Source organism: Mauremys reevesii, linkage group 3 (genome assembly GCF_016161935.1).
Source record: "Mauremys reevesii isolate NIE-2019 linkage group 3, ASM1616193v1, whole genome shotgun sequence".
NCBI classification, from domain to species: domain Eukaryota; kingdom Metazoa; phylum Chordata; order Testudines; family Geoemydidae; genus Mauremys; species Mauremys reevesii.
In genome coordinates this window covers 20,567,089-20,593,235 of record NC_052625.1, presented here as the reverse complement: position 1 = coordinate 20,593,235, position 26,147 = coordinate 20,567,089, and the positions used below count along the sequence as shown (strand labels likewise).

General features: G+C 42.7%; 1 protein-coding gene and 1 long non-coding RNA gene across 5 annotated transcripts in view; one reads left to right on the top strand and one right to left on the bottom strand.

Moving 5' to 3' along the window:
* Positions 1-8,051: 8,051 nt before the first annotated feature.
* Positions 8,052-16,223, bottom strand: LOC120401042. Its single transcript, XR_005596249.1, has 2 exons — positions 16,098-16,223; positions 8,052-8,230 (listed from the first exon to the last, which is right to left on the bottom strand). It is a non-coding gene; the product is annotated as an uncharacterized LOC120401042 (long non-coding RNA).
* Positions 10,421-26,147, top strand: part of XPO1 (exportin 1) — a 73,188-nt gene continuing 57,461 nt past the window's right edge. The window contains exons 1-4 of one of the 4 annotated variants that reach the window (XM_039530545.1): positions 10,421-10,614; positions 11,227-11,249; positions 15,623-15,754; positions 22,901-23,002. In XM_039530545.1, coding sequence (XP_039386479.1) covers positions 15,629-15,754; positions 22,901-23,002 — 228 coding nt within the window. In that variant the 5' untranslated portion in view covers positions 10,421-10,614; positions 11,227-11,249; positions 15,623-15,628. Of the gene's footprint in view, positions 11,250-14,409; positions 14,586-15,622; positions 15,755-22,900; positions 23,003-24,190; positions 24,255-26,147 lie in introns of those variants that run through there. The other 3 variants (XM_039530544.1, XM_039530546.1, XM_039530547.1) reach the window with 3 other exon arrangements.

The window sequence follows — 26,147 nt, the reverse complement described above, 5'->3', positions numbered from 1 at the left end:
GCGGTTGTCCCCAGACCCTGAGGTGGAGAGAAAGGCTCTGGGTGAGTGCACATTTGTAATGACACTACAGGGGTTAAAGCAATTGCTTTTAATGTTTGATTTGCCCTGAACAATTGGGATGCATTCACGGCCAGTACAACTATGGGAAAAGTCTGCTAACGTGTCTGGGGATGGAGCGGGAATCCTCCAGGGCTATCTCCATGAAGGTCTCTTGGAGGTACTCTGAAAGCCTTTGCAGAAGGTTTCTGGGGAAGGCTTCCTTATTTTGTCCTCCACAGTAGGACACTTTACCACGCCAAACCAGTAGCAAATGGTCTGGAATCATTGCAGCACAAAGCATGGCAGTCAATGGTCCTGGGTTTTGGTCGCATTCATGCAACATTCGGTCTTCATCTTTCTGTGTCAGCCTCAGGAGAGTGATATCATCCTGGTCACCTGGCTGAAATAAGGGAATTTTTGTAAGGGACCAGTAATCCCCTCTATTTGGTGATCCCCGACACATTAGACCCAGGTCATGTGGGGCTGTTTGCGCTTGGCTAAAAGGGATCATCCTGGAGAATAGCCATGGTGGGGGGGGGGGGAGAAGGGGACGGTGGGGAAGGTGGGGTGGGATGGGTGTGTTGCACATCCACCCCAAAACCGCAGCCCCTCCTTTTAAAGGGTAAACCCAGCCCGCACTGGTTGCTGTGGGAAAGGAGGGCGCTGCAGTTTGAAACCATTCCCACATGTTATGAACGCAGAAGAAGCCAACCCCACGTACCCTTTGGCCAGGGGCGGCAGGTTATATGGGCTCAAGGTGCTCGAGCACCAGGAATATTCAAGGCTGAGGGCTGTGCTCCACCAATATTTGGAGCTGTGTTTCTCCCCCAGCCCTGCCCCTGCCTCGGAGCGTCCCTGCCTGAAAGAAAACAACCAGTGACTCTCTCCCTTGTTTGTGCTGCTTCTGCCTAAAGCTATAGAGATCAGCGGCAGGCAGCCTCTTGGAGCACCAGGGGAGGGGAAGAGGGAGAGAGGAGGGGGAAGGAGGCACACATGTGCTTGGGAGCCCTCTCCCCCACCCCCTGGCACCCACGGGCAGCAGCAGGGGAGGCCACACGTGATAGCAACCCTCCGCCCCGGTACCCACGATAGGGGAGGCGAGTGAGCTTTCTGGACCTGAGATAGTCCCTAGGAGCATGTGCAGTGATTGTGGTGCAGAGTGAGTGTGCTGCCAGGGAGGGGGGGAGGGTGGAAAGGAGGGGTCCCTCCCCTGGAGCTTGCTGCTGCCAGTAAGGGGGTGGGAAGTCCTCTCTGGCCCTAGCCCTGGGGCAGCTTGACTGCATCCCAAGTTCCTTATCCCCAGCCCTGCCCCACCCCAGAGCCTGCGCCCCCAGCACCCCAACCCTGAGCACCCTCCTGCACTATGAACCCCTCATCCCCAGCCCCACCCCAGAGCCCTCACTTGAGGGGAAAAACGTGCAACTTAAATTTGGTGGTCAGTTTGGAGTATCATTGTGTTTAGCACAATACTTGATTATTTTACACCCTTTAAAGTATACAGGTGTTACAAAGTGGGAATGTTCTTAATGTTTTCTCTGAATACTGGGTGCCTCAGTTTCCCCTATGCATTTCTCAAGAATCTAGATGGTGGGATAAGGGTGTGTGATTGTTGTAGAGCCCTAGAGTGCCAGTGTGATGCCGTCTGCACAGAGAATGGCCAAAACCCTGTCTCTGGGCAACTGATGGCCTGGGCCGCTCTCCTGCAAGGTGCCAACTGAAGGTGTTGGAGAACAAAGAGATCAGGTGGCCTCCTAATGCCTGGAAAAGAGACAAAGGCCAGAGGAGAGAGTGTCAGTGCCTGTGCGGACTTCTGGGAAGCGCATGGTGTGGAAGGGAATGCTGGGATGCTTTGAAACTACTCCATATAAAGCCATTCAGGACTCTGGGGGAGCCTCCTCTCTCTGAGCATACTGTCTGCAGGGCAAGAAGCTTACACCTTCCTGGGTCTGACCTCAGAGCATTCAGCATGCCCTTCCACACTGTGCACTTTCCGCAGCGAGTCTGCCCAGGCAGGTCCTGGGGCAACCTGAGGTCCCTGCACCCCAACTCTGCAGTCAGACGTGACTCTCAGCCAGCCAGTAAAACAGAAGGTTTATTAGACGACAGGATCACAGTCTAAAACAGAGCTTGTAGGTACAGAAAACAGGACCCCTCAGTCAGGTCCATCTTGGAGGGTGGGGAGGCTAGACCCAAGTTCTGGACCTCTCCCCATTTCCCCAGCCAGCTCCAAACTGACACTCCCTCCTCTAGCCTTTGTGTCTCTTCTGGACAAGGAGGCCACCTGATCTCTTTGTCCCCAACACTTCAGTTGGCACCTTGCAGGGAAAACTGAGGCACCCACACAGTATTCAGAGAAAACATTAAGAACATTCCCACTTTGTCACAACAGGTGCAACAAAATATAATACCGTATATTGAAGCAAGTGCTGCTTCTGACTTTCCACTTTTAATTGACCCTTGTAATCTTGTGGTGCCGACACGTTGTAGCTTCATTTTATATCGGCTTACGGGGCGGGGCGGGCACCACCATTTTGGGCACCAAAAATTATACAAACCTGCTGCCTATGCCTTTGGCTTACCATGGCTGACTGGAAACTGAATTCTGTTGCCCAGCCGTGTGTGATGTGTAACCATATCGGCAGGCGCTCAATATAAGGCAAAATGCGACCTTGTACCTAAAACATATGTGCTGTCTGCTGTGAATTGCTTGATTCACTGTGAAAGAGTCTCCCTTTTGTTCTCATAAATGTATCTTCTTAAAATCTACTCTCCCTTCCCCCCCCCCCCCGCAGATGCAAATATTTCTATGCTCCCCACATCAACTCCGTCCCTGAGGTTATCGCAGATTAGAAGGCGAAAAAATGCACTGGCGATGACATGTTTTCCGAGCTCATGCAGTCTTCCCAGTGGCAGATGCCAGGAAAGCATACAGTGAGCATGATCGGAACACACAGGATGGGGATGCTGAGGCTAATGGGGGAGCAAATGGACAGATGAGGCATCTGGTGGAGCTGCAGGAAAAGCAACTCATCTCTGCTGCATCCATTGTGTAACCACCTGCCCTCCTTGCCATTTTCCATATCCTCCTCACCCATACACCCAAGAATGCGGAGGTGGAGGCTCTGGGCACCCTGCCACTCAACTCCAGGGGATGGCCCAAGCAACAGAAGGCTGTCATTCAAACAGCTTTGATTTGTAGTGTGGTTACAATAAGCAATGTGGCCTTATCCTTCCCTCCTCCCCTACCCCGCCCCATTATCAAATACTTTGTACACCTGGGCTACCTTTTACTAGTCAGAGTTCTCAGTGATCTCAAGTTTTTTTTTAATAAATAAAGAATGAATGGATTCAGAACAATAGGGACTTTATTTCCTGTGCCAGCTGTGGTCGAAGTGGGGAAGGAGGATTGGCTTACAGGAAAGTACATTCACCAAAGGGGGTGGGTTTGCATCAAGGAGAAACACACACAACTGTCACACCGTAGCCTGATCAGTCATGAAACTGTTTTTCAAAGCCTCTCTGATGCACACTGCACCTCGATGTGCTCTTCTATTTGCCCTGGTGTCTGGCTGTTCAAAATTGGCTGCCAGGTGATTTGCTTCAATCTCTCACCCTGCCATAAACATCTCTCCCTTACTCTCACAGATATTATGGAGCATACAGCAAGCAGCAATAATAATGGGAATATTGCTTTTGCTGAGGTCTAACCTACACAGCAAACTGCGCCAGCACCCCTTTAAACATCCAAAGGCACATGCTACCACCATTCTGCACTTGCTCAGCCTATAGTTAACTGCTCCTCACTGCTGTCCAGGCTGCCTGTGTACGGCTTCCTGAGCCATGGGAGCAAGGGGTTCCCAAAGATAACTATTGACATTTCAACATCCCCAACGGTAATTTTCTGGTCTGGGAATAAAGTCCCTTCTTGCAGCTTTCCGAACAGCCCAGCATTCCAAAAGATGCGAGCGTCATGCACCTTTCCCAACCATCCCACGTTGATGTCGGTGAAACGGCCCTTGTGATCCACCAGTGCTTGCAGAACCATTGAGAAGTACCCCTTGCGGTTTATGTACTCTTTGGCACGGTGGTCCGGTGCCAAGATAGGGATATACGTTCCATCTATCGCCCCACCACAGTTAGGGAGTCCCAGTGCAGAAAAGCCATCCGTTATGATCTGCACATTTCCCAGAGTCACTATCCTCCTTAGCAGAAGGGTATTGATTGCCCTGACTACTTGAATCACAGCAGCCCGCACGGTAGATTTGCCCACTCCGAATTGATTCCCAGCTGACCGGTAGCAGTCAGGCATTGCTATCGCCACTTGCTTCTCAACTGTCAGGGCAGGTCTCATCTTGGTATTCTTGCACTTCAGGGTGTGGGAAAGTAACTCACAAAGTTCCCTGAAAGTGGCCTTACACATGCAAAAGTTTTGCAGCCACTGGGAATCATCCCATACCTGCAACACTATGCAGTCCCACCAGACTGTGCTTGTTTGCTGGGCCCAGAATTGGCGTTCCACTGTATTACATGCCCCAATGCTGCTATGATATCCCAACTGCCACATCCTGTGCTTTCAGGAACGTCTGTCTCTATGTCCTCCTCACAATCTTTCCCATGCTGGAGGCTCCTAGCTAGGCTCTGCATACTGCAGGATAATGCACGAGGTATTTACAATGCTCACAAAAGCAGTGTGCAGCTGAGCGGGCTTCATGCTTGCCGTGCTATGGCATCTGCACGGATAACCCAGGAAAAAAGGCGCAAAATGATTGTTTGCCATTGCTTTCAGGGAGGAATGGAGGGGAGACTGATGACATGCACCCAAAACCACCTGCGACAATGTTTTTGCCCCATCAGGCATTGGGAGCTTAACCCAGAATTCCAGTGGGCAGCAGGGACTGTGGGATAGCTACCCACAGTGCACCACTCTGTGAGTCGATGCCAGCTATGGTATTGAGGACGCACTCCAGTGACCTAATGCGCTTAGTGGGGACATGCACAATCGACTGTATAAAATCGCTTACTAAAGATCGACTTCTATAAAATCGACCTATTTTTGTAGTAGACATGCCCAGTGTAGACAATGTGTAACCTATGTTGACTGTAACAGTTCTCCAGCAGCTGTCCCATGATGCCTGACACGGATTGCTCTAGTCACAATTGTTGAAATCCCCTGCCCAGAGGTCAGAGCCTGAACGCCAACCCCCCTTTTAAAAGCTCCATGTGTTTTTGAAATGCCTTTTCCTGACTGCCCAGCTTGGTGAGCACATCATTTCCTGGGCCTGTGGGGAGAAGCAGCTTTGCAGGCACAGCTGCAGAGCAGTCGTACAAACATGAACATCTACTAGCAGACTGCATGGGGGATTCAGGCGAAGAGATACAACAGGGATCAGCAGCAATGCCATGGTGAACTGCAAATCAACATAAGCATTCCTGGTGAGTATGCACAGCACTGATGCACGTCCCCAAGTACACTTGTGCCCATACTAACTGGAGTAACTTTACATTGGTATAACTTACATCAGTCAACATTTGTAGTGTAGACATGGCCTTAGTTCTGCAGAGTCCATGTAAAGAAATGTGTAGGTAGTTTGTCTTTCTTCAGGCTTTTTCCACCAAAGAATAAAGTCTATGATCTCATTGCTCAGATGACATGTATAGCACAATGAAAAGCCATTAGTTCCACAATGCAAGATGATTATATTTAGAGTCTCTGACCATTAAAAAGGTTTGCAATGGAACTACTGGAGTTCCTAATAACTCAATTTAAGCATGATACTTTTCCAAAAAGGTTCCTAAGCACAGGTGAATGAAACAAATTCTGATTTTCTAGCTCAAACTGCTTTTGAGATGCCATTCCAAAAAATGTGGTCTTAAAGTGAAAACTCTCATACTTTCTATATCTTAAAATTGATTCAACAATGTTTCTCTGACAGAGGACCAAACACACAAAACATTTGGTGTTTATTGTCTTAGTTTTGACAAATTTAAGAGGTGGGGAACCAAAATCCATTTTATAATAGAAAGCTATCTGCAATCTTCTAATCTGCCTTCCATAATAGACACACATTCGTGCAAACATAGGGCAGGACCATGTCATCAGTTATTAAGCAGAAATCACCAATTATAAAATAGAGATTTCTGCTTATGAACTCTTGGTGTGATAAGGTCCATAACTTGGCAAAAAGATGGACTATAATATTTTATTCAGAACTAGAAACCTAACTTACAATCTTTTTTTCTTATTAACCTTTTATCAGATACAGCAGAGGCAAAGGTGTTTTAAATTGCATAGAGAAGGCAGGAGATATTTTGAAGAAAGTAACTCAAAGGCAAGATATAGGATATTTCACATTCCCAACTCCAGTCTGTGTAAAGTAGGTAAAATACAATCTTGCACGTCTACTGGTATTTTCTTTAAAGTGCAACACACTGTGAAAATCACTCACGTTTTCTCACAATTACTTAAACTAAATAGTGTAACTTTTACATCATATGCCTTTTTTACTCTAACAAGTGATTAAAACCATAGGTATTTTAAAAAAATATTTATTGCCACTAACTTATATTTGCTGTTGTATTCATTTCAACTTGGTCAATGAAAACTGACAAGTCAATTTCACTTTTGTCTCTAGACTATTTTACTATCACTTTCAGGTTCTAGTGTATTGTGCTGCCGTATTTGATTTTAGGTGTGGGGGCAGATTTCCCCATATACCTACCCAACTCACAGTTCATTTATATACATTCTCCTATTTAAACCATGGTGGTATTATTTTACAGGGTCTACAACTAGAGACTTTTTTAAATCTTCAGACAAACTGGAAAAAAAACCCAGTTGTTGAGGTGTTTATAGTCTATAGCCTAGACTAAGTGACAGAGCTCGTGGTCAAACGAGCATTGTACACAGTTTCCGATGTCAAGTAGTTATGACTCTAATACGTTCAGAAACATCTGATGTGGACAGTACATATGTTGGTAGTGGAAGATGGGGGCATCTTTACTACATTCGCATACTTCCAGTTTATTTTCAGAAGTTTTACCTTAAACAATGGAAAGCCAGGAATTTAAGAGGTTTCTTTAAAATGAGTCTTTCAGTGACTTTTCTCCGTAAGTTACATCAAGGAAGCAAACAAGCAAAGCTTGACAGACCTATGTAGGCAGTCAAAATTAAGTCTCCTTGTAGATACACTTTTGCCAATAATATATAACCTCAGAGAATTCCCTAAGCAGTGATGTCAGGTGCCACATGAACCCCTTCAAAGATTTTTTACTCTCTCTTTTACCTTCAGTGATACAATCAAGAGATCTGGGTGTAGTATTTTCCACTTTGGAAATACAAAGGGGACCAACCACTTCCTAAAAAAAGCAGGTTTTTCTTAGGCTGCTTTTTATAATTTTTCTTCCCTGGACTGTTGTGTTGTGTTTTTGTTAAAAAATATCCACTACTATAATGTGATGAAGGCTTACTCATACCATAGATGGCCAGCTATAGTCTTAAGTGCCAAAATGTATGTTTCATCTGCAGCCTTTAATGGGACTACTGTTTAAGTACTTCACATGTAAAGTGAGAAATCCTGATTAGGTAAGCACTAAAGCATCTAGGAAAAGTACAACATACATTTTTCTGTATAGTAAAACAAAGAACAAAAATAGAAAAAGCATTGAACCTCAAGAAGCATTGGTTGAGTTCTTCTCATCCCATGCATGTCACCAGAAGTATTATGTGGCATGGCTTTTTATAAGACTAATTGTAATTGGCCTAAATTTTCTAAGGCATAGTGATTTGGGGAGTCTTGGTTTTGGGATGTCAGTTTAACACACCTTAAAGGAACTTGATTTTGTGAGGCAAGAAGTCTTCTACAGGGTTTCAAGTTAGCCATCCCGTCATCAGTAGTTACTTGTGAAAATTTACACAAAAGTGTCTAAACAGAAGTTGTATATGTTTTTCCTCCTATTTGGCTATATACTTTTTAAGCAGCATCTTCAACCCCTATGAAACAAAGCAAATAATCTGTCTTTAAGTCTAACTTTATTCAGTATTTAGCATTACAAATTATGTGTTTTCCTTTGAAAAAGCACCAATATGACAAAGCATGTTACAGCTGAAAGGCATCACTTTTATGTTGCCAAGGAAACTCCTTGTGCTAGGGATTTGGTGCTCAAATCGTGGTATTGTTGATTCAAATCCCACCTGAAAAACAAAACTGATTAAGAATATATGTGGTAAAAATCTATATTTTTATAGGAATGAGGGTTAAATACTTCAAAAGTGCATTAGAAGATTCACACTTCTTTTCTCCCATTAAAAATTTGTAATATGTTACAACACAAACTCCTACCTACAGTATTTCCCAAGCAGCATTTGAATAGACACTACTACTTAGCATACTGATTCTGGGCACTGTATTCCATGTACGGCCAATACTTATTGAAAATGAGTGTAATTAAACACATTCACATATATCAATGCTATTGCAAAAATAAAGCAAATCAGGAATGTGCTCTACTCTTCATAATTAGATAGGGTTACCATATTTTCCCAAAGGGAAAAGATGACACTGCTTGGGGCTGGCCCAAGGCCCCTCATAGGGCCCCCCACTCTCTCTCCTGCAGGTGGGACTGGCCCAAGCCCCCCTGCAGCCCAAGGCTCCCCTCCACCTGCTGTGCATGGGGCCAGCCCAAGACCCCCTGCTCACACAGGGCAGGGCTGACCCTGCCCAAACTGCTCCTGTCCCCTCCCATGTTCCTCCGTGCCTTTCTAGGGGTCGTATCCCACTTTTTTGGCAAAACTGTTCATTTGTCCAGTTTGCTCTTGCCAACTGATGCTCACTTGGGAAGAGCAAACAGACAAATACCGTTTTGCCGGAAAAAAAAAAAAGAGTCAGGACAGGGCTTTAAAAAGGGACTGTCCAGCCAAAATGGGATGTATGGTCACCCTATAATTAGACTATCACAGGGGTAGGCAACCTATGGCACGCGTGCCGCCTTTGGCGCACGAGCTGATATACAGTGGCAGTCACACTGCCCGGGTCCTGGCCACTGGTCCGGGGGGGGCTCTGCATTTTAATTGAATTTTAAATGAAGCTTCTTAAACATTTTAAAAACCTTATTTACTTTACATACAATAGTTTAGTTATATATTATAGACTTATAGAAAGAGACCTTCTAAAAACGTTCAAATGTATTACTGGTACACGAAACCTTAAATTAGAGTGAATAAATGAAGACTTGGCACAGCACTTCTGAAAGGTTGCCGACCCCTGGACTAATCATGTCCCCATCAAAGAGTGGTTATTAAGGGCCTCCTCCTCCCACCCTCTCAGGTCACATCTCTTGTCACTGAATTGCTTCTTGAAGAGGAAAAAATGAGGAGTCCTTGTGGCACCTTAGAGACTAACAAATTTATCTGGGCATAAGCTTTTGGACCCACTAAAGCTTATGCCCAAATAAATGTGTTAGTCTCTAAGGTGCCACAAGGACTCCTTGTTTTTGCTGATACAGACCAACACGGCTACCACTCTCAAACCTTCTTGAAGAGCAACACAGTCATCGCTTGGCCAGTTTTAGCCACCAGAGAGCAGGATAGTGCTGTCCCAACACCCCCATTCACTATAAAATGCTAATAGGCCAGGCATTCCCGGTTCAGCCAGGGCCTTCCTGCCCTGTGGGCCCTGGGCGAGTCAGTGACCCTCTGCGCCCGCTGCCCTGCTGTAACATGGGACTGCCCCGCCCTGCCTCACAGGAGTGCTGTGAAGACAAAGACTCAATGGCTGCGAGGCCCTACGGTGATGGGGCCACACAAGGACCCGGGGGCGATAACCGCGGGGGCTCCCTTTGGCACACACAACAGCCCCCCCCCCCGCCGGTTTTTTCTCTGGGCCCTTCTCCCGCTGCCCCAACAAACCAGCGACAGCCGCACCCACTAGCCCCGGCTCCCTCCCAGCGAACGCTGAGGCAGAAGCTGCTGCTAGGAACAACCCCGCGGGAGGGCCCTACAAGCGCTGCACTCGCCTAGCGGTCCCGCTACCTCGCCCCGCGCTTTCTCGGCGCCTCGCTACCCGTTCTACGCAACCGCGCGCCCTTCTACATGCACAGTCGTAAAAAGCTTCAATCGAACTCCTACGTCATGCCAAGCGCCCAACCAATAGGCGGCAGGTAAAAACTGCGCCCGCGGTCGGGAGATATGGGCGGGCTTCGCCCTTGAGCGACACTCCTGCGCGGCCAGTCAGCGAGGGTTGCCACTCCACCACCACCCCCCTCTGCGGGCAAATCGCTGCTGGAGAGGAGGCGGGGCCTCCCGCTCCTCCCTTTCACGGCCGCGCAGCAGACGGACAGGCGCCTTGTCCACTGAGAGGCGAGGCCGCCTGCGCAGCGACCGTGTTCGGAACCAATGGGAGCAGCAGCTGGGCGGAGGCCCGAGGTTTCCAAACGCTTCGCGGCGCCATGGGCTGAAAACTAAACCGAGATGGAATCTCCCAGTCTGAACCGGTTTGAGCCGGTTCCGAGTCTGTGGCACTAGGAGGGGGAGAAACGCTGCGCTCACTCCCTGCCGCCGCCGCTGCTGCCTCCGTCGCTGTGTGTGTGACCTGCTCACAGGGGAGCCCGCAGGGGGAGCCGCCGACACATCCACGGGGGCAAAGTTTAGTGCGAGCGGGGGGGAGATGGGGGTGAACTGAGCACCGGCCAGATCAGGGGGAGCAGCGGGGGCCCGGGCAGGCAGAGACTCAGCCAGAGGCGCCCGGGGCCTGGGGAGCGAGCGAGCGAGAGACCCGGGGCCCACCAACGCAGCGACTCAGCGGGGCCTGGGGAACTAGGGACTCAAGGAGCTCCAGGAAAGCAACGAGCCGGGGCTTGGGGAGCCAGAGCCAAGCAGCCGGGTAGGGAGGGGCTCCATCCCCGGCGCTGGGCGGCCTTGGCCCTGGAGCGGGGAGTTGGGGGCCGAGTCCTTGTAGGGCGCGCCAGGGGCAGCAGGGAGCAAGTGAGCCTGCCCAGGGGGTAGCAGCAGCCCGCGCGGAGCGTGTGTCATACAACCGGCCCAGTGCACGCGTCTCTTGGAGGCGGTGGGGGAAGAAGGTTGACACCAATAAACGCTCAGTAGGGGAGAGGGCGCGCGTGTGTGTGATTTCTCCTAATTTTTTTTTTGGTGTGGTTGGAAACTTCACACTCCCGCCCGAATTTTTTTTAAAGGCAGAGGCTGTAAAACTATTTAGGTAAGTAACTCTTCATACTGTGGGGGTTGAAATCCTGGGGTGCGGGGTCACGTATTGGGGGAGAAAGTGGGAGGACTGAAAGAGGCCAGAAGGGGGACAGAAAGTCTGTGGGGTAGGAGAGGCACAAGCGGGGTGCAAGACTCGGAGCGGGAGAATTGTGCTCTTTGGGGTACCACCATCAGACGTGTTGGCTGTGCAATTGAGAGCACAGATTCTACCACTGGTGCCGCGGATGTGGGGAAAGCAGGAGCGTGTGAGAAGATGTTGGGAGGCTGCTGTGAAGGCTCGTGGGGGTAGATTATGGTCATTTTGTGCCTTTCGTGATAGGTGAAGTGTGGGACTGGGGCTGGCGTTGGGAACTCGGGAAACTAGGGACATAATCTGTAAATTATTAGGAGTGGAAGTTTCCAGAAATATTTTTGTGTGTCTGTGCAGCAGTATTGAAACGTCCGCCTGGATCACGTGGGGTGGCCCTGTATACAACGCAGGGACCGAGAGGAGGGAGGGGCTGCAGTGTCCCTGCTGTTCTCTGCAAAGAAACCCACCAAACCGCCTTCTATTCCTAACCCCCTACAACCCTTCACCGCCCCCCCCCGGTCCGGTAGATATTTTAGTATTAACTGTCTGTTAGGCAAACCGATTGGCGTGTAGTTGTGTGTTTTAATGGTATAAATGTTCCATGTACTGCGGTATTCCTGCTGCTTTGCAAGGGAAGTCAGCAACGGCCTTTACGCTGGGTGGGTGTGCGTCTGTGTGTTCACATGTGTGTGACTGCAGTATTTGTGTACATCAGATATCTTGCTGATAATAATTCGAATGAATGTACATTGAATTGGATAAATGTTCGGCAATCTGATGTGTCTGCAGCTTTGCAAGGAGATTTAACCAAAGTTCTGCTACCCATTATTGCTATACACACACGTATACGGGGGAGGGAAACAAGCTGGTTCATTAGTGTCTGGAACTGCGGTATTAACTTTAATATAAATGCACAACATTTTTGTATGTGTCTAAACTGGTGTATAATGCAGGTCTGGTGTGCTGTGCATGTCTAATTGTGCATAGGCTATACAGTTAGAAGAAACCTGAACTTTTAATTGCCTGATATAAATAATCCACAGAGTGTAAGAGTGTGGTGGGGATGCTGATTTGACTTCCATTGTAGTTAGAAGTGGAGCTGTTCGCTCGCTGAATGGGGCGGGGTAACTGTATGTTTCTCCTACTTCTATCCTTAAATGAAGCGTGCTGCTGCCCCCGCGCAGCCCGAAGTAGCGTAGCTGTCTCTCTTTGTAGAGAGTTGTATTTGACCTAGAGTTTAACTCGCGTGTTTTTAAGCAGTTTTCACTTGGTTTTTGCGTGTATGTTCTAATTCACCCAGCCCAAATCGTTTTAAAACTGCTATTCTAAATCTGTTTATGAACGGTAATCGGTACACTTGGTATAACTATTCTTGGACTTCATTGCACAAGGCCACTGAAACATCGGGTAGCTATGTAAGCAGTAAGTCTTCATTCTTCTGGGCTTCGGCAAGTGTCAGATTCTTCCCATGTTTATTAATTTTGATAATATTTGGTTTGTTTTCACTCCAGTTTTATTAGCACTGTTGCATTAATATATTGTGGCATTTAGAAGCGTTTTTGGTGCAGGCTGATCTGTGGATGGGGGTGGGAGTCTAGCAGATCGCATGCAATACTGTAGACTTGATGTAGGCACATTATTAGGAGTAGGGAATCAAGTTAATCGCAGTTGGCATTGACCACAAAGCCGCCATTTTTGTATTTCAGTTCACCAGTAGGTAGGTCATTTTGAAGATAATACTGGGAGTGGCAAAGTGCTCTATTAGAAATGTTTCCTTTCTGCTTCCACGTGACTAATAACTTCTAGTCACGTGGAGGCTGAAGTGCGCTCTTAAGACCGTTTTAAAGCAATTGGAGGAGGCTTTCACCTAAATTGAATGTGTCTGTCAATTTAAACGTTGGTTAGATTGAAAAGCAGCTTGCCTACTTCTTCAGCCATGTGCAGCAGATGCAAACGGAAGGGGGCGTGTCCGAATGTGAATTAGGAGGAGGGGGAGTTGAATGTAACTCGAAGATTATATGAATTGAATAGTTTTACTGCTTTTTTACCAGTTGGCACTTTGTCCAAGATGCAATTGTAGTTCTCCCCAGGAAGGAGGGTTTTCCAGAGTTAGTATCTCACATGATTTCTCATTTTTTCTTGCTTCTTCAGATTTGACATTTTTGAATCTGCCATTTTTATAACCATAGTGGAGTATGGAATTTATATTTGGAGTGAAGAAAAAATTGACAGCCATGGTGGATTATTTTTAAAATATTGAACCAATTAAGATATTTTTTATTTCAGATTATGGTTCTAATTCTGATATCCTACTAAGCATACATACTTGTTCTAAAAGTGGTAACTGATGTAATAAAAAGAATCCCTCTAATAAAGGGCTCCAGCTTTGGCCCTGGGTCCCAGCAAGTCTAGGCCAGCCCTTGCGACCCCATTAAAACAGAGTCGAGACCCACTGTGGGGTCCCGAGACACAGTTTGAGAACCGCTGCTCTAATATTTACTTTTTGCCAGCAGACTAATTATTGAGTGAATAAAGATGTGCCCCTCTGGTATTGGAAAACTTATTTAGCACGTTTGGTTATATAAATCCCAATGAAAGAAATTTTCTGAGTGAGCACTTTGATGCATGAGTCTCTCTCACATTTATGTAGTAATTACTTGGACAGACTTGGAATACAGCCTCTGTCTTCCTTTCTAAGCTTAACAATTCAACTTGGATGGCATAAATTAAACCTAGTTTCTTTTTAATCAAGAAACAGTAACTTTTTAACATACACTAGGAATTATTTGGGAATGAAGATACAGATTACTTCCAGTAGTTTTGCTGGTGAATCAGGGGGATCTAATCCAACAATTTTGGTAGTATTAAGCTTGTTTTGAAATAGCCACAAGGACTACTAGAAGCTCTATGTTCAGCCTCCCAAATATCTCCAGTGCTTCTGCTGCTGTTCAGGGATTTTGCTGCTGCTGGCCAATGATATGGGTATCACTGAAATGGACAGTCATGTTTAATTTCACTCTATAGCTGCATGGGGAAGTTATGAGCAAGAGTGTGTGTGTGTGTGTGTGTGTTTTTCTCCCAGCAGCCAAAGTGAGGCATGAAGCTGATCAAATACCTACAAATCAAAGGTTGATATGCAAAGAGCCTCCAGTCCGATCCAGGATGATGATTCCCTTCCAAATGATACCTTACTCTTAACTGAGTGTCTTGCCTTCACTGCTGTGGATGCCCCTCCAATCTTTTATGACTTTTTGGCTTGTAAGAGTTCTATACATTTTTCAAACTCTGGATTTTGCTGCACTGTACTTTAACATATATATGTATGTTTGGGTGGAAAATATGCTGTTGGTAGGTTTATTCCTTTAGTATGGGAGACCTTCACTGTCCCCTTCTTAGTCAGATTTTTTTTGTAGTTAAAAGTGGGCAAATAAGTTTGATGCTGAAAACTTAATACATTTTGTGTTTTTCTTTTTGAAAAAGTACTCCTAAGGCTAGCACTGACTTCTCCAATTTACTTGTGTGTTGAATAATTCTGGTGCATCTATCATCTGTGAGCAGTTCATTGCAAATATTTGAAAATTAATCTGGGCTGCTGTTGATTGGATACATAGGTGACAGTTCAGTTCCACAAAAATCATAAAACTAGACTTCAAGTGTGCATATTTGGTATGGAAATTCCAAAGTCTGTCTGAATATTCTTTAATATTAGTTTAAATTTAATGTTTTTGGCAAATATTCCTGTCAATAAACGTATTTGCGAGAATATTTTCAGAAAATTAAACAAAAAAAACCTCCAGTTGAAACACATTAAATTTGCAAATATCTGTTTAAAATTTTATTGCTGTTAACCTAACTTGGCTTTTAGTGTGGCTTGCTAATGCTGTAACATGTTGAATTCTGATTCTCAAATCTACAGTCTTACCTTGAATTGGAATGGAGACTAAGGCCAGCTAAACTTAAATTTATTCACATGTATGAAGTCTCCTGTGTAAAACCTACTACCAACTTGTTTGGCATTATAATTTGTAAGTTTTCAGATAGACATGGTTAATATTGAAGTTTTTCTAATATTTGCAGTATTGCACTTTCATAATTCAATATGCAGTGACATCAATATATAACTTTATCTTCGAGGTCTAAGAAAACTTTTAATTGTGCAGTTTTCCTTGCCAGTTTTGAAGTGAGATGGCTATATTGAACAGGTCACTTAAAAGCAGCTGTAGAAATAGTTTCTTACAAAGTTGCTGGAAACTGATTGACTTCTCTAGTTTGATCTGATTAATTTTATTTTGCAGTAATCTATGCCAGCAATTATGACAATGTTAGCAGACCATGCAGCTCGTCAGCTGCTGGATTTCAACCAGAAATTGGATATCAATCTCTTGGACAATGTGGTGAATTGCCTGTACCATGGAGAAGGAGCCCAGGTAAAATACATGTCCAAAATATGGAAGTCTTAATTCAAGAGTATTATAGAGTTGGCCATATTAAAACTTTACATTAGTCTATAAATCCTTAGAGGAACACTAAGTAAAATAATTTCAATTCATTTCAAGTTCACCCAACACATTTTAACAGGAGTTAAACCAGAAGGAATTTCACTCTGATATGACTAGAATACTCATGGAAAGACTATTTCATAGTATTGGTGACAAGGTACCTTACAAATGTGGCAGACTACCTGATGCTGATTTGTGTCCCAGTTTTAAAGGAGGCCTTAAGATAAGACAAACATGAAGAGAACATTTATATCTAAAAGGATCTGCTTACCTAGTCATTCTTCTGTTGTTAAATGTATGAAAAGGTGTACTTTGATAAGAGCTGTCTCCCTCACAGCCCAACTTCTGTACTTTATTCCTGCAGGGAAGTCATAATCATGCCATGTTTGACATTCTGTTAGCATGGAAGTAGTTATGATGTCACAAATTTACCATTGACTTCACTCCAGGATCATATTTAAGGGGGAAACCTTTTGTTTAAAATAATTCTGGTTATCATACATAACAAAAGACATTATAAAAATGTATGTGATGTCTGGACTTTTCTTTCAGTTATACTCTTTCTTTTGCCACTCTTTCCATATACATTCAGTGGATTGAGACTTTTGGCATTTCGTACTCACTATATTTTAAAGTTGCTTTATGCTACCTGTCTGAAAGTGAACCTTCTATTGTCTTTTAAAATCAGTTTATCTAAGCACTATATAAAAGCTAGGTGTTTAATTTTTAAAGATAAGTATTGCTCAAACAATAGTAACATGTCTGTTTTCCTGGCATACTTTCATTGTTTTATAATATCTGGACAGTGTCACAGATTTTGTGGCAAGTAATGGCTTGTAGCAAGTATCCCACCCTAAAGTATCAAACATTGAACAAGACTTAAAGAATGTGACGGAATCATAAAGAGGCTAAATATTTGTAACTGAACACCTTTTCTGTCCCCTTTCCCCCCTCACTAATAAACAAATAAAACCAGCCACACACATACCCACTTTATATATTGGTACCTCCATAAAAGGTAGTCTGCTATGCCAGGTTTCTTAGTGTAGATTCTTATAGATGCTAAAACCCATTGTTTGGCCTTGTGCACATCTTCTGAGGTGTGTACGATGTGTGAGCTCCTTTTCCAAACTTAAGCGGTCACAAGTTTAAGTTCATAATATGACAATTTCCCATATATTCTGAAGCTCTGTGAAATTTCTTATGCAAAGTAACATAGTATTGACTCCTGAATATTTGCTATTTAAATAGTATATGCAGCAGGTCTTGAAGGAGCTTTTAAGATATCTGCTCTCTCTTTAGTATTCTTTTGTTGAATTGGTATTGGATGTTAGGAGGAATTACGACCAGAATATATCCTTTGAATGCTGAATACTAAACAATTTTGTTGAAAAAGTGCCATTGCTCTGTCAATGGAAGAAATTGAATGGTTCCCCTTATAAATCAAATGGGTACAATTTCAGTGGATTGTGTGCCTTTTAAGCTTTTGACACTTAGATAAACTAATGACAAAAGAATTGAAAAAGGGAAATGGAATAAAATTGTCAAAAGCAAATTATATTTAAGCATATACACTGCTACCTCGATATAACACCACTCAATATAACACAAATTTGGATATAACTCGGTAAAGCAGTGCTCCGGGGGGGCAGGGCTTTGCACTCCAGTGGGTCAAAGCATGTTCAATATAACATGGTTTCATCTATAACGTGGTAAGATTTTTTTGGCTCCCAAGGACAGCGTTATATTGAGGTAGAGGTGTAATTGTATCAGAGCATAAATACATGGCTGCTTCATGAAAAGTTTCAGTATGTAGTGTATTAAAAAGTGTGTGTTCCTGTGGATGCACACATTTTTCAGTGAGTGTCTTCATATCACTGACTCTCGTATGTATATTTCCACAACAAGCACTAGTGCCAGCAGAAGCACTGCCTCTAAAAGGCAGACTTGGCACAGAGCACAGCTTCAAAACTGGTAGAAACAATAGGAATGCAAAGTTAGCTGAGATTAAGTTATTTAAGATTTCTTCTCTTAACCATTAAAGGAGTAAGACTTCCATGCTTTCTCCCCTGAAACCACTTACACGTGGAAAAAATGCCTCTGTCCTTAAGGCTCACTTTTGCCATAATGATTACAAAACCTCAACCTGCTTATCAGGTAGGCAAGTGAGAAGCTATGAATGCCCATCTACACCCTCCTTTCTTTTCCTGTTCCCTTTATTCTTACTAACTTCATCATTCCTGCCCTTCCCCAAGTTAGACCTTTACAGTTATGGTTGCTGAGTTCCGTATTTTGATCTGAATGTAAAATATGTAAAATTCCATACAGGTGTCTTAACTCATCCCTACCATATTTAGTTTGTCCATCTTGTTTGCCATCTGTTGGACATGTAGATTTTGAGCCCTCTGAGCCAGGGGACTGTCTTTGTTACATGTGTGTACATAATGTATGTAAAGTACATAAAGTAAGTGCACATACTTATTCAATAAATCTGCTCCTTATCTACATTCAGATCCATTTGCTAATTTGAGTGACAAAAGTAACCTTTAACCGTGTTATGCCTGGGAGAGTGAGGTAGATTCTGTTAGTCCTTTTATACACCATTGTTTAGTACACAAAAAAAATTCAAACCTGCCTTCTCATAAAATCAGGTGCCGAATACCAGCCTTCCATTGATTGCAGTGGATTTTTTGGTAATCGGCTTTTTTCCAGAAGTGCCCACTTATTTGACTCTCTAAGTGTGGATCTAGGAGTCTGATTTTAGGCACTCAGATATATAAACTGATCTAAATTTCATATTGTTGTTTTGCACACCCACTGAAGACAGGATGGTTGGACAGGTCACCGAGGGCCTACTTTGGCCTGTATAATCCTTATTAATAGGGCTGTCAATTAATTGCAGTTAACTCAAGTGATGAACTCAAAACTAATAGTGATTTTTTTTTTTAAATTGAGTAATCAGTTTTAATCACACTGTTAAACAATAATAGAATACCAATTGAAATTTATTATAAATATGTATTGGTTTTCTGCACTTTCAGATACATTGATTTCATTTACAACACACAACACAGTGGTCATTGCTCACTTTATTTTCTTGATTACAAATATTTGCACTGTAAAGATAAAAGATATTGTATTTTTCAATTTACCTCCTACAAGTATTGTAGTGCAATCTCTTTATCATGAAAGTGCAACTTACACATGTAGAATTTAGTTGTTACATAACTGCACTCAAAAAAAAAAATTTAAAACTTTGGAGCCTACTCAGTCCTACTTCTTGTTCAGCCAATCACTAAGATAAACAAGTTTGTTTACATTTATGGGAGATGTAAGTGAGAATAGGCATTCAAATGGCTCTTTTGTAGCCGGTGTTGCAAGGTATTTATGTGCCAGATATGCCAAACATTCATATGCCCCTTCATGCTTCACCCAACAATCCAGGGGACATGATTATGTAAGTGGGGGAATGGTCTCGCTATTGTAGGGAACTTTTCTGGCTCACACACTACTCTGGTGAAATTGGCTAGCGAAAGAATCTGAGTCCTTGCTTCTATGCCCTGCCTGACCTCAAGGACTCCCCTTCCCCACTCCTGTGTGGCAAAGTCCTTGTGACCTCAACAAGACTGGGCCCAGGATTCTTGTGGGGCTTGACTCCCAGTCTTGTCGTGGTCACTTAAGACATGGGCTAGGGTGTCCCCTGTCCAAGATATTCTTTTCTCATTGAACGCTTCCCTGACCCCGCTGATATTACATATAGTTCAAAGCAAATATAATTTATTCAACAGCAACCAATTAAAAAATAAGGAAAAAATGGGAAAGGTTAAAGGAACATAAAAATGGCCATACTGGGTCAGACCAAAGGTCCATCTAGCCCAGTATCCTGTCTGGTGACAGTGGCCAATGCCAGGTGCCCCAGAGGGAGTGAACCTAACAGGTAATGATCAAGTGATCTGTCTCCTGCCATCCATCTCCACTCTTTGAGAAACAGGCCAGGGACACCATTCCTTACCCATCCTGGCTAATAGCCATTAATGGACTAAACCCTGTTATAGTCTTAGCCTTCACAACCTCCTCAGGCAAGGAGTTCCACAAGTTAACTGTAACCTGCTGCCCATTAATTTCATTTGGTGGCCCCTAGTTCTTATGGGAACAAGTAAATAACTGTTCCTTATTCACTTTCCCCACACCACTCATGATTTTATATACCTCTATCATATCCCCACTTAGTCTCCTCTTTTCCAAGCTGAAAAGTCCTAGCCTCTTTAATCTTTCCTCATATGGGACCCGTTCCAAACCCCTAATCATTTTAGTTGCCCTTCCCTGAACCTTTTCTAATGCCAGTATATCTTTTTTGAGATGAGGAGGCCACATCTGTACGCAGTACTCAAGATGTGGGCGTAGCATGGATTTATATAAGGGCAATAAGATATTCTCCATCTTATTCTCTATCCCTTTTTGAATGATTCCTAACATCCTGTTTGCTTTTCTGACTGCCGCTGCACACTGCGTGGATGTTTTCAGAGAACTATCCACGATGAGTCGAAGATCTTTCCTGATTAGTTGTAGCTAAATTAGCCCCCGTCATATTGTATGTATAGTTGGGGTTATTTTTTCTAATGTGCATTACTTTACATTTATCCACATTAAATTTCATTTGCCATTTTGTTACCCAATCGCTTAGTTTTGTGAGATCTCTTTGAAGTTCTTCACAGTCTGGTTTGGTCTTAACTATCTTGAGCAGTTTAGTAGCATCTGGATAAAGGAAAACATAACCCCACTCTGTGAGCACGGGGGAACCAAAAACATCTGTTTCTGGAGGGTAAGGGAAATTCAGTCTGTTCCTCACAGATGCCAGGCCCTGGCTGTGCTGCATGGATGCAGTGGGTTGAACACTTGCGCTGGCAGTGGCCGCACACGCTCTCGGACTCAAGATGGTAGGACCCTTCTTCCCAGTGCTGCCCTCCCCCCTCCCTTCCAAGTCCGTCCTGCAAGGCCTCTTGGCTGGTGGCATCTCTCTGCGCTGGACCCTCTGTGCAGGATCCCCCTTGCTTTCCTCTGGTGCTCACTGTGCTTGGCTCCGGACTGCTCCAGCCCAGCTTCACTGTGACTCAGCACTGCTGCTGCTCTGACTCCAGCTCAGCTCCCTGGGCTGCTCCACTTTCCCCTCTGGCTGGCATTGCTCTGCTCCCCAGCTCAGCTTGGGCTCTTGCTCTGTCCTTACGTCAGCCCGCTCTGGCCATTGTCAGCTCCAGCTCAGACAAAGGATGGGACCCCTGGGCTTCTGACTCCCTCATTGGCCTGCCTGCCCTGTCAATGAGGCTGACCTGGAGCATTGGCCTCTCCCCATTGGACCTGGTACTGTCAATCTCAGGGTCCTGATTTCTCATTGGCCCTTCCACTTTCTTTTGGTACTGGGAGACGGCTAATCAAAAAACCCTACTGAGTTTCAGTAAGGGGTCAACAGTCCCCTTACACTTCCATAGCAATGATGTTCATTGAAAAAAATGCATTAATTAAATTTCTGACTGAATTCCTTTATATGGCTCCTGCTCTGTGATTTTTACCTGCATTCTGCCATATGTTTTATGTTATGGCAGTCTTGGAATGACAAACCAGTATGTTGTTCGATTTTTAAGAACACTGTCACTACAGATACGACAAAATGCAAAGAAAGTACCAATGTGAGATTTCTAAAGGTAGCTACAGCACTCAACCCAAGGTTTAAGAATCTAAAGTGCCTTCCAAAATCTGAGTGCGACAGGGTGTGGAACATGCTGTCAGAAGTTTTAAAAGAGCAACAATCCAATCCAGAAACTACAGAACCCCAACCACCAAAAAAGAAAATCAACCTTCTGTTGGTGGCATCTGACTCAGATGATGAAAATGAACATGTGTCAGTCTACATTGCTTTGGATTGAATCAGTCATTTGCATGGAAGTATCTCTGGAAGCTGAAGGGGCATATGAATGTTTATCATATCTGGCACATAAATACCTTGCTATGCCAGTGCCATGCAAATTCCTGTTTTAACTTTCAGGTGATGTAAATAAGAAGCGGGCAGCATTATCTCCCATAAATGTACACAAACTTGTTTGTCTTAGCGATTGGCTGAACCAAAAGTAGGACTGAGTGGACTTTTAGGCTCCAAAGATTTACATTTTTTTTTGGGTGCGGTTAGGTTAAACAAAATTTAAGTTGCACTTTCGTGATAAAGAGATTGCACTCCAGTATTTCTACGAGTACTTTTTCCTTTTTTTACAGTGCAAATATTTGTAATCAGAAATATAAAGTGAGCAGTGTTTTGTGTGTTGTAATTGAAATCCATAAATATTTAAATAAATGGTATTCTGTTTAACAGTGCTGTTGAAACTGTGATTAATTGATTATTTTTCTCACAATTAATTGCAGCAATTTTTTTTTAATCATTTGACAGCCCTAGTTAATGGTTTTAATGAGGGAGAAGGGAAGAATGCAGTGCTGTCTTTAGAAATACCTCTCTTTTTACTTGTAAGGCAACAGAAATCGAGACAATAAATGTGGAGACCCTTGATATTGCTTTAAAGTCACTCGAGTACAATAATACTATTTCGTATTTGCATAGTTCTTTACATGAAGAACTTAAGTGCATTCTGTTTCGGGATTCAGTGGGTTCTAATGCAAGTAGAGTAATGCAAGTATTTGCACTAAAGCCCAGGGGGTCAGACTAGATGATCTATTGGTCCCTTCAGACCTCAAATTCTCTGAATATATGAAAGCTTGTAAATTTAGAGTATTAAGTAGAACTTATTCTGAACATATTCTCCTTATGGACTAATTCCATTCCATTCTGGTTTGAGAGAATGTCGAAGTGTTAATTAACAAAACTTGCTGACCCAAAGAGTCAGAAAACATTTGATGTGATCTGTTGCTCCTTGCTTAATTCAGACTACTTTTGGTTTTAATGTGGTAAGTGCTTAAACTGTTCAAGATACATTTTTTATTTAACCTCATTTTTTTGTATATATTTATTCATTATTATGGTAAATAGCTTCTAAAATGCATTTAATTGTGTTTTTTGTTATCCTTCTTTAGCAAAGGATGGCACAGGAAGTCTTGACTCACTTAAAAGAACATCCTGATGCATGGACCAGAGTTGATACTATTTTGGAGTTCTCTCAGAATATGAACACCAAAGTAAGCCCCTGGTCTTTAATTGATTTTTCTCCCTTTCTTCCATTCATAAACTTTGAGGAAGGTATCTCATTTTTAGCATTAGCTTTTGTTGCTTCAAACCACACTTTTTTTAATTGTTTTTATTCCTAAAGTTGCTTTAAATTTAACTCTGCCGTAAACAGGCCTAGCATTTAATTTTCCCTTTACATTGACACAGTTTTCTTAAGGAAGAAATAAATTAGGAATAAAGTATTTCAAAGCACATGCAGAATTCATATGAGTTTGGTATAAGTACAGATCTGAGTAATATAAAATCTGCTAGGGCCAAATTTTGTCCTTGAATAAATGTTTGCTCTCGTTATTGGGAGACATGCACATAACAGAGGGCAGAATTTGTTCCTAAGTATTTTGAAGGTACAGATAAGACTGGGATTATTTTGGGCAGTCTAATCAATACAAGCTAGGCATCCCGAACACTTTGTAGTGTTGGCTAGAATCTGTATTGGCTTGCAGAGCACACTAAGTTGTACAACTTTTTAAACCCTGCCACCATTATAGTGACTGATTAAGGGGACAGAACTCAGTTTTTATTTGTAAGTCTACACATTTTACTCTAAGACTTCTAAGCAATTTGAACAGAAGAGTTGATCAAAATGTATTTTGACTGTCTTAAGTTTGACTCACACTTCTCTTAATTATAAAGTAATTTTTATGCATGGTTTTCTGCTTGATACACGTTACTTTAATATACTTTGTGTTCGAACAGAAAATGGCCATGTTCAGATATGTTTCTGAATTCAGATAGTATTCATGAAACAGTCCTAACTTTTTAAAATTTACTCTGTAAATTTTAGGGGAAAACAGTTTAAGAACTTCCTCAAAGTGCTAACCTTTAAGTAACAGTGTTTGCCTGTTTGCTTGCCTGGTAAACTTTGCTTTTTATACTGACAGACATTACTAATGTTTAAGTTGATTTATCAACAGTATTTTTAAAAACTCAAATTTGTCTTGTGAAAAATGAGATGATTAGAGGAACAGAAAGAAAGCAACAGGTAAAGAATTCTTCAATTTACATAAATTGCAAATGATTTGGTGCTAAATTTATGCACTATGACATTTGGCTTTTATGCAATCATATTTTATCTTTAAAGCTGTTAACACTATCTGATATTAATCATAATGTTCCATTATGTTGATTGCTTGTAATAGGAAGAAAAGGGGTGTCTTCCTGTGCAACTGACACAGCTAGGCTTTGACGGCAGGCCTCCACAAGGTCTACCCTTTTGATTCCCTTTAACTGAATTCTGTTCATCAATTGTTTTTGTTTCTTGGGAGGTGGGAGGGAAAGGGGATTCAATGCATAGAATAAGTAATTAATAAGGGTACCATAGAAATTTCTGCCATAGGGATCATTTCATGCATTTTTTTCATTCAGTCTTTGCTGTTATCTGTCCCTCACCTTCATAACTCAGCAGTCGATTTCTGCAGTGCTTCTGATATTTAGCATAAGATAAAACCAGAGACTAAATAACTACTAGAAAGACATTACTTTACTTTGAGTGCTACTTAAATGTGTGTTTGTATAGATGTCTATAATCTATAAAAAGTACGTTAACTGGAATCCAATCCAAGACGTTCAGAATTGGCCAGTATTTGCAATTCTGGGCTGAAAAGAATTCCAACTATTGGAGCTGGGCAGGTACTTGAAACACAGTGCCAGAAATCACTAACTATTAAAAAAAAACCCAAACAAACCAAAAAAAAAAACCCCCAAGATTTAAAAAGATTACATCATCCAGGCTAGGGTTTGGCAGCTATCAGCATCTATTCCACAGGATGGCTTACAAAGTCTTCTAGCATGGTAGGCCAGGAGGGTGGATTGGACACGGTAATGGAGTTGAAGCATTTGCTTTCTCTGTTGCTTCAGTTCATGTGCAAGTGATACAGCGAAGTTAAAGTTGGCAAGGTTCATGTTGCTTCTTTCTTATACAGAAACTGGGAGAAATAAATCGGTAAAAAAAATAGTGGACAAAGGGAAAAAGAGACGAGGAATCTAGAAAAGGAAATAAACAGAATGATGGTTAGACATTCGCCTGTATCATTAAAAAGTTGGGAATTAAGTTTGTCTAGCAGTCTCAGGTTACTTTTGTGTATGTGTTTGTGTGAAACTCTAACAAAAAGTTTCCATCCCCTTTTCAAAGCAAAGTGATTTGATTTGTTTAAAATACAGCTTTCGGGAGTTGTTAAGGAAGTAAAGATACAGTTTTGGTTAGCCATTAGCTTTAAGTGTATTATTAATGTGACTGCAGCCATACAATTTGGGAACTTTAAAGTGGTTCAGAGCTGGTTTGGGAATGTTAATACTGTCTGATATCAGTGTTCAACCATTGAGTTTAGACTGAATTTTATCACCAGCTTTTATAAGTTCTTTTTGTTTTTGTTTTGTTAGCTTCTATTTACCTGTAACAGAAACAGAGGCTATACCTATAAAACTGTTTTAGTTGCTGAGGTTGCTTGCTATAAAGTAGAGCATGCTGTTTTTAAAGAAATTGTATGCTTGTGAATCAGATTCTCCTGTACAAATGTTATCTTGGCTTCACTTCAGCTGTTAGATAGTTGTACAAAATTAAAAACAAAACCCAGAAGATAAACATTTACTGCTGATTATGAAAAAAATGCCATTTGTTTTCTGTAATTGCAGAATAACTACGTACAATGTTTTTGAAGTCTAAGGAATATTCTGCAAATGTGGAACTTTTGAGTGAAACAGGCAAAAATTTGTAGTGAGCAGGAAGGCATATGGAAGTAAACACTGTCAAGATGAGAACAGCAAAAAGTTAATATTTTGAGTACAATGTAGTTTGGGACAGTCTACATTGTGCTGTTAAAGTGTGCAGTTTACATGATCCCTTTGGTTGAAATGCTAATGAATTCTACTTTGTGTGACAATTAACCATTTTAAAGATGAACTCTTATTCTCAGCCAAACTCTAGTCATACTACTACATAGACATGAATAAGTTTACCTTTCAGGCATTGGTACTGGCTTCCTCCCTAAGCAACCACTGACTAAAGAAACACAAAATTCCTTTTCCCTTTTTTCCCTTCTGTCTGTTCACTTTTAAAGTGCATGACTTATTAAGTTGCTGGTCATGCCAGAAGTCTCT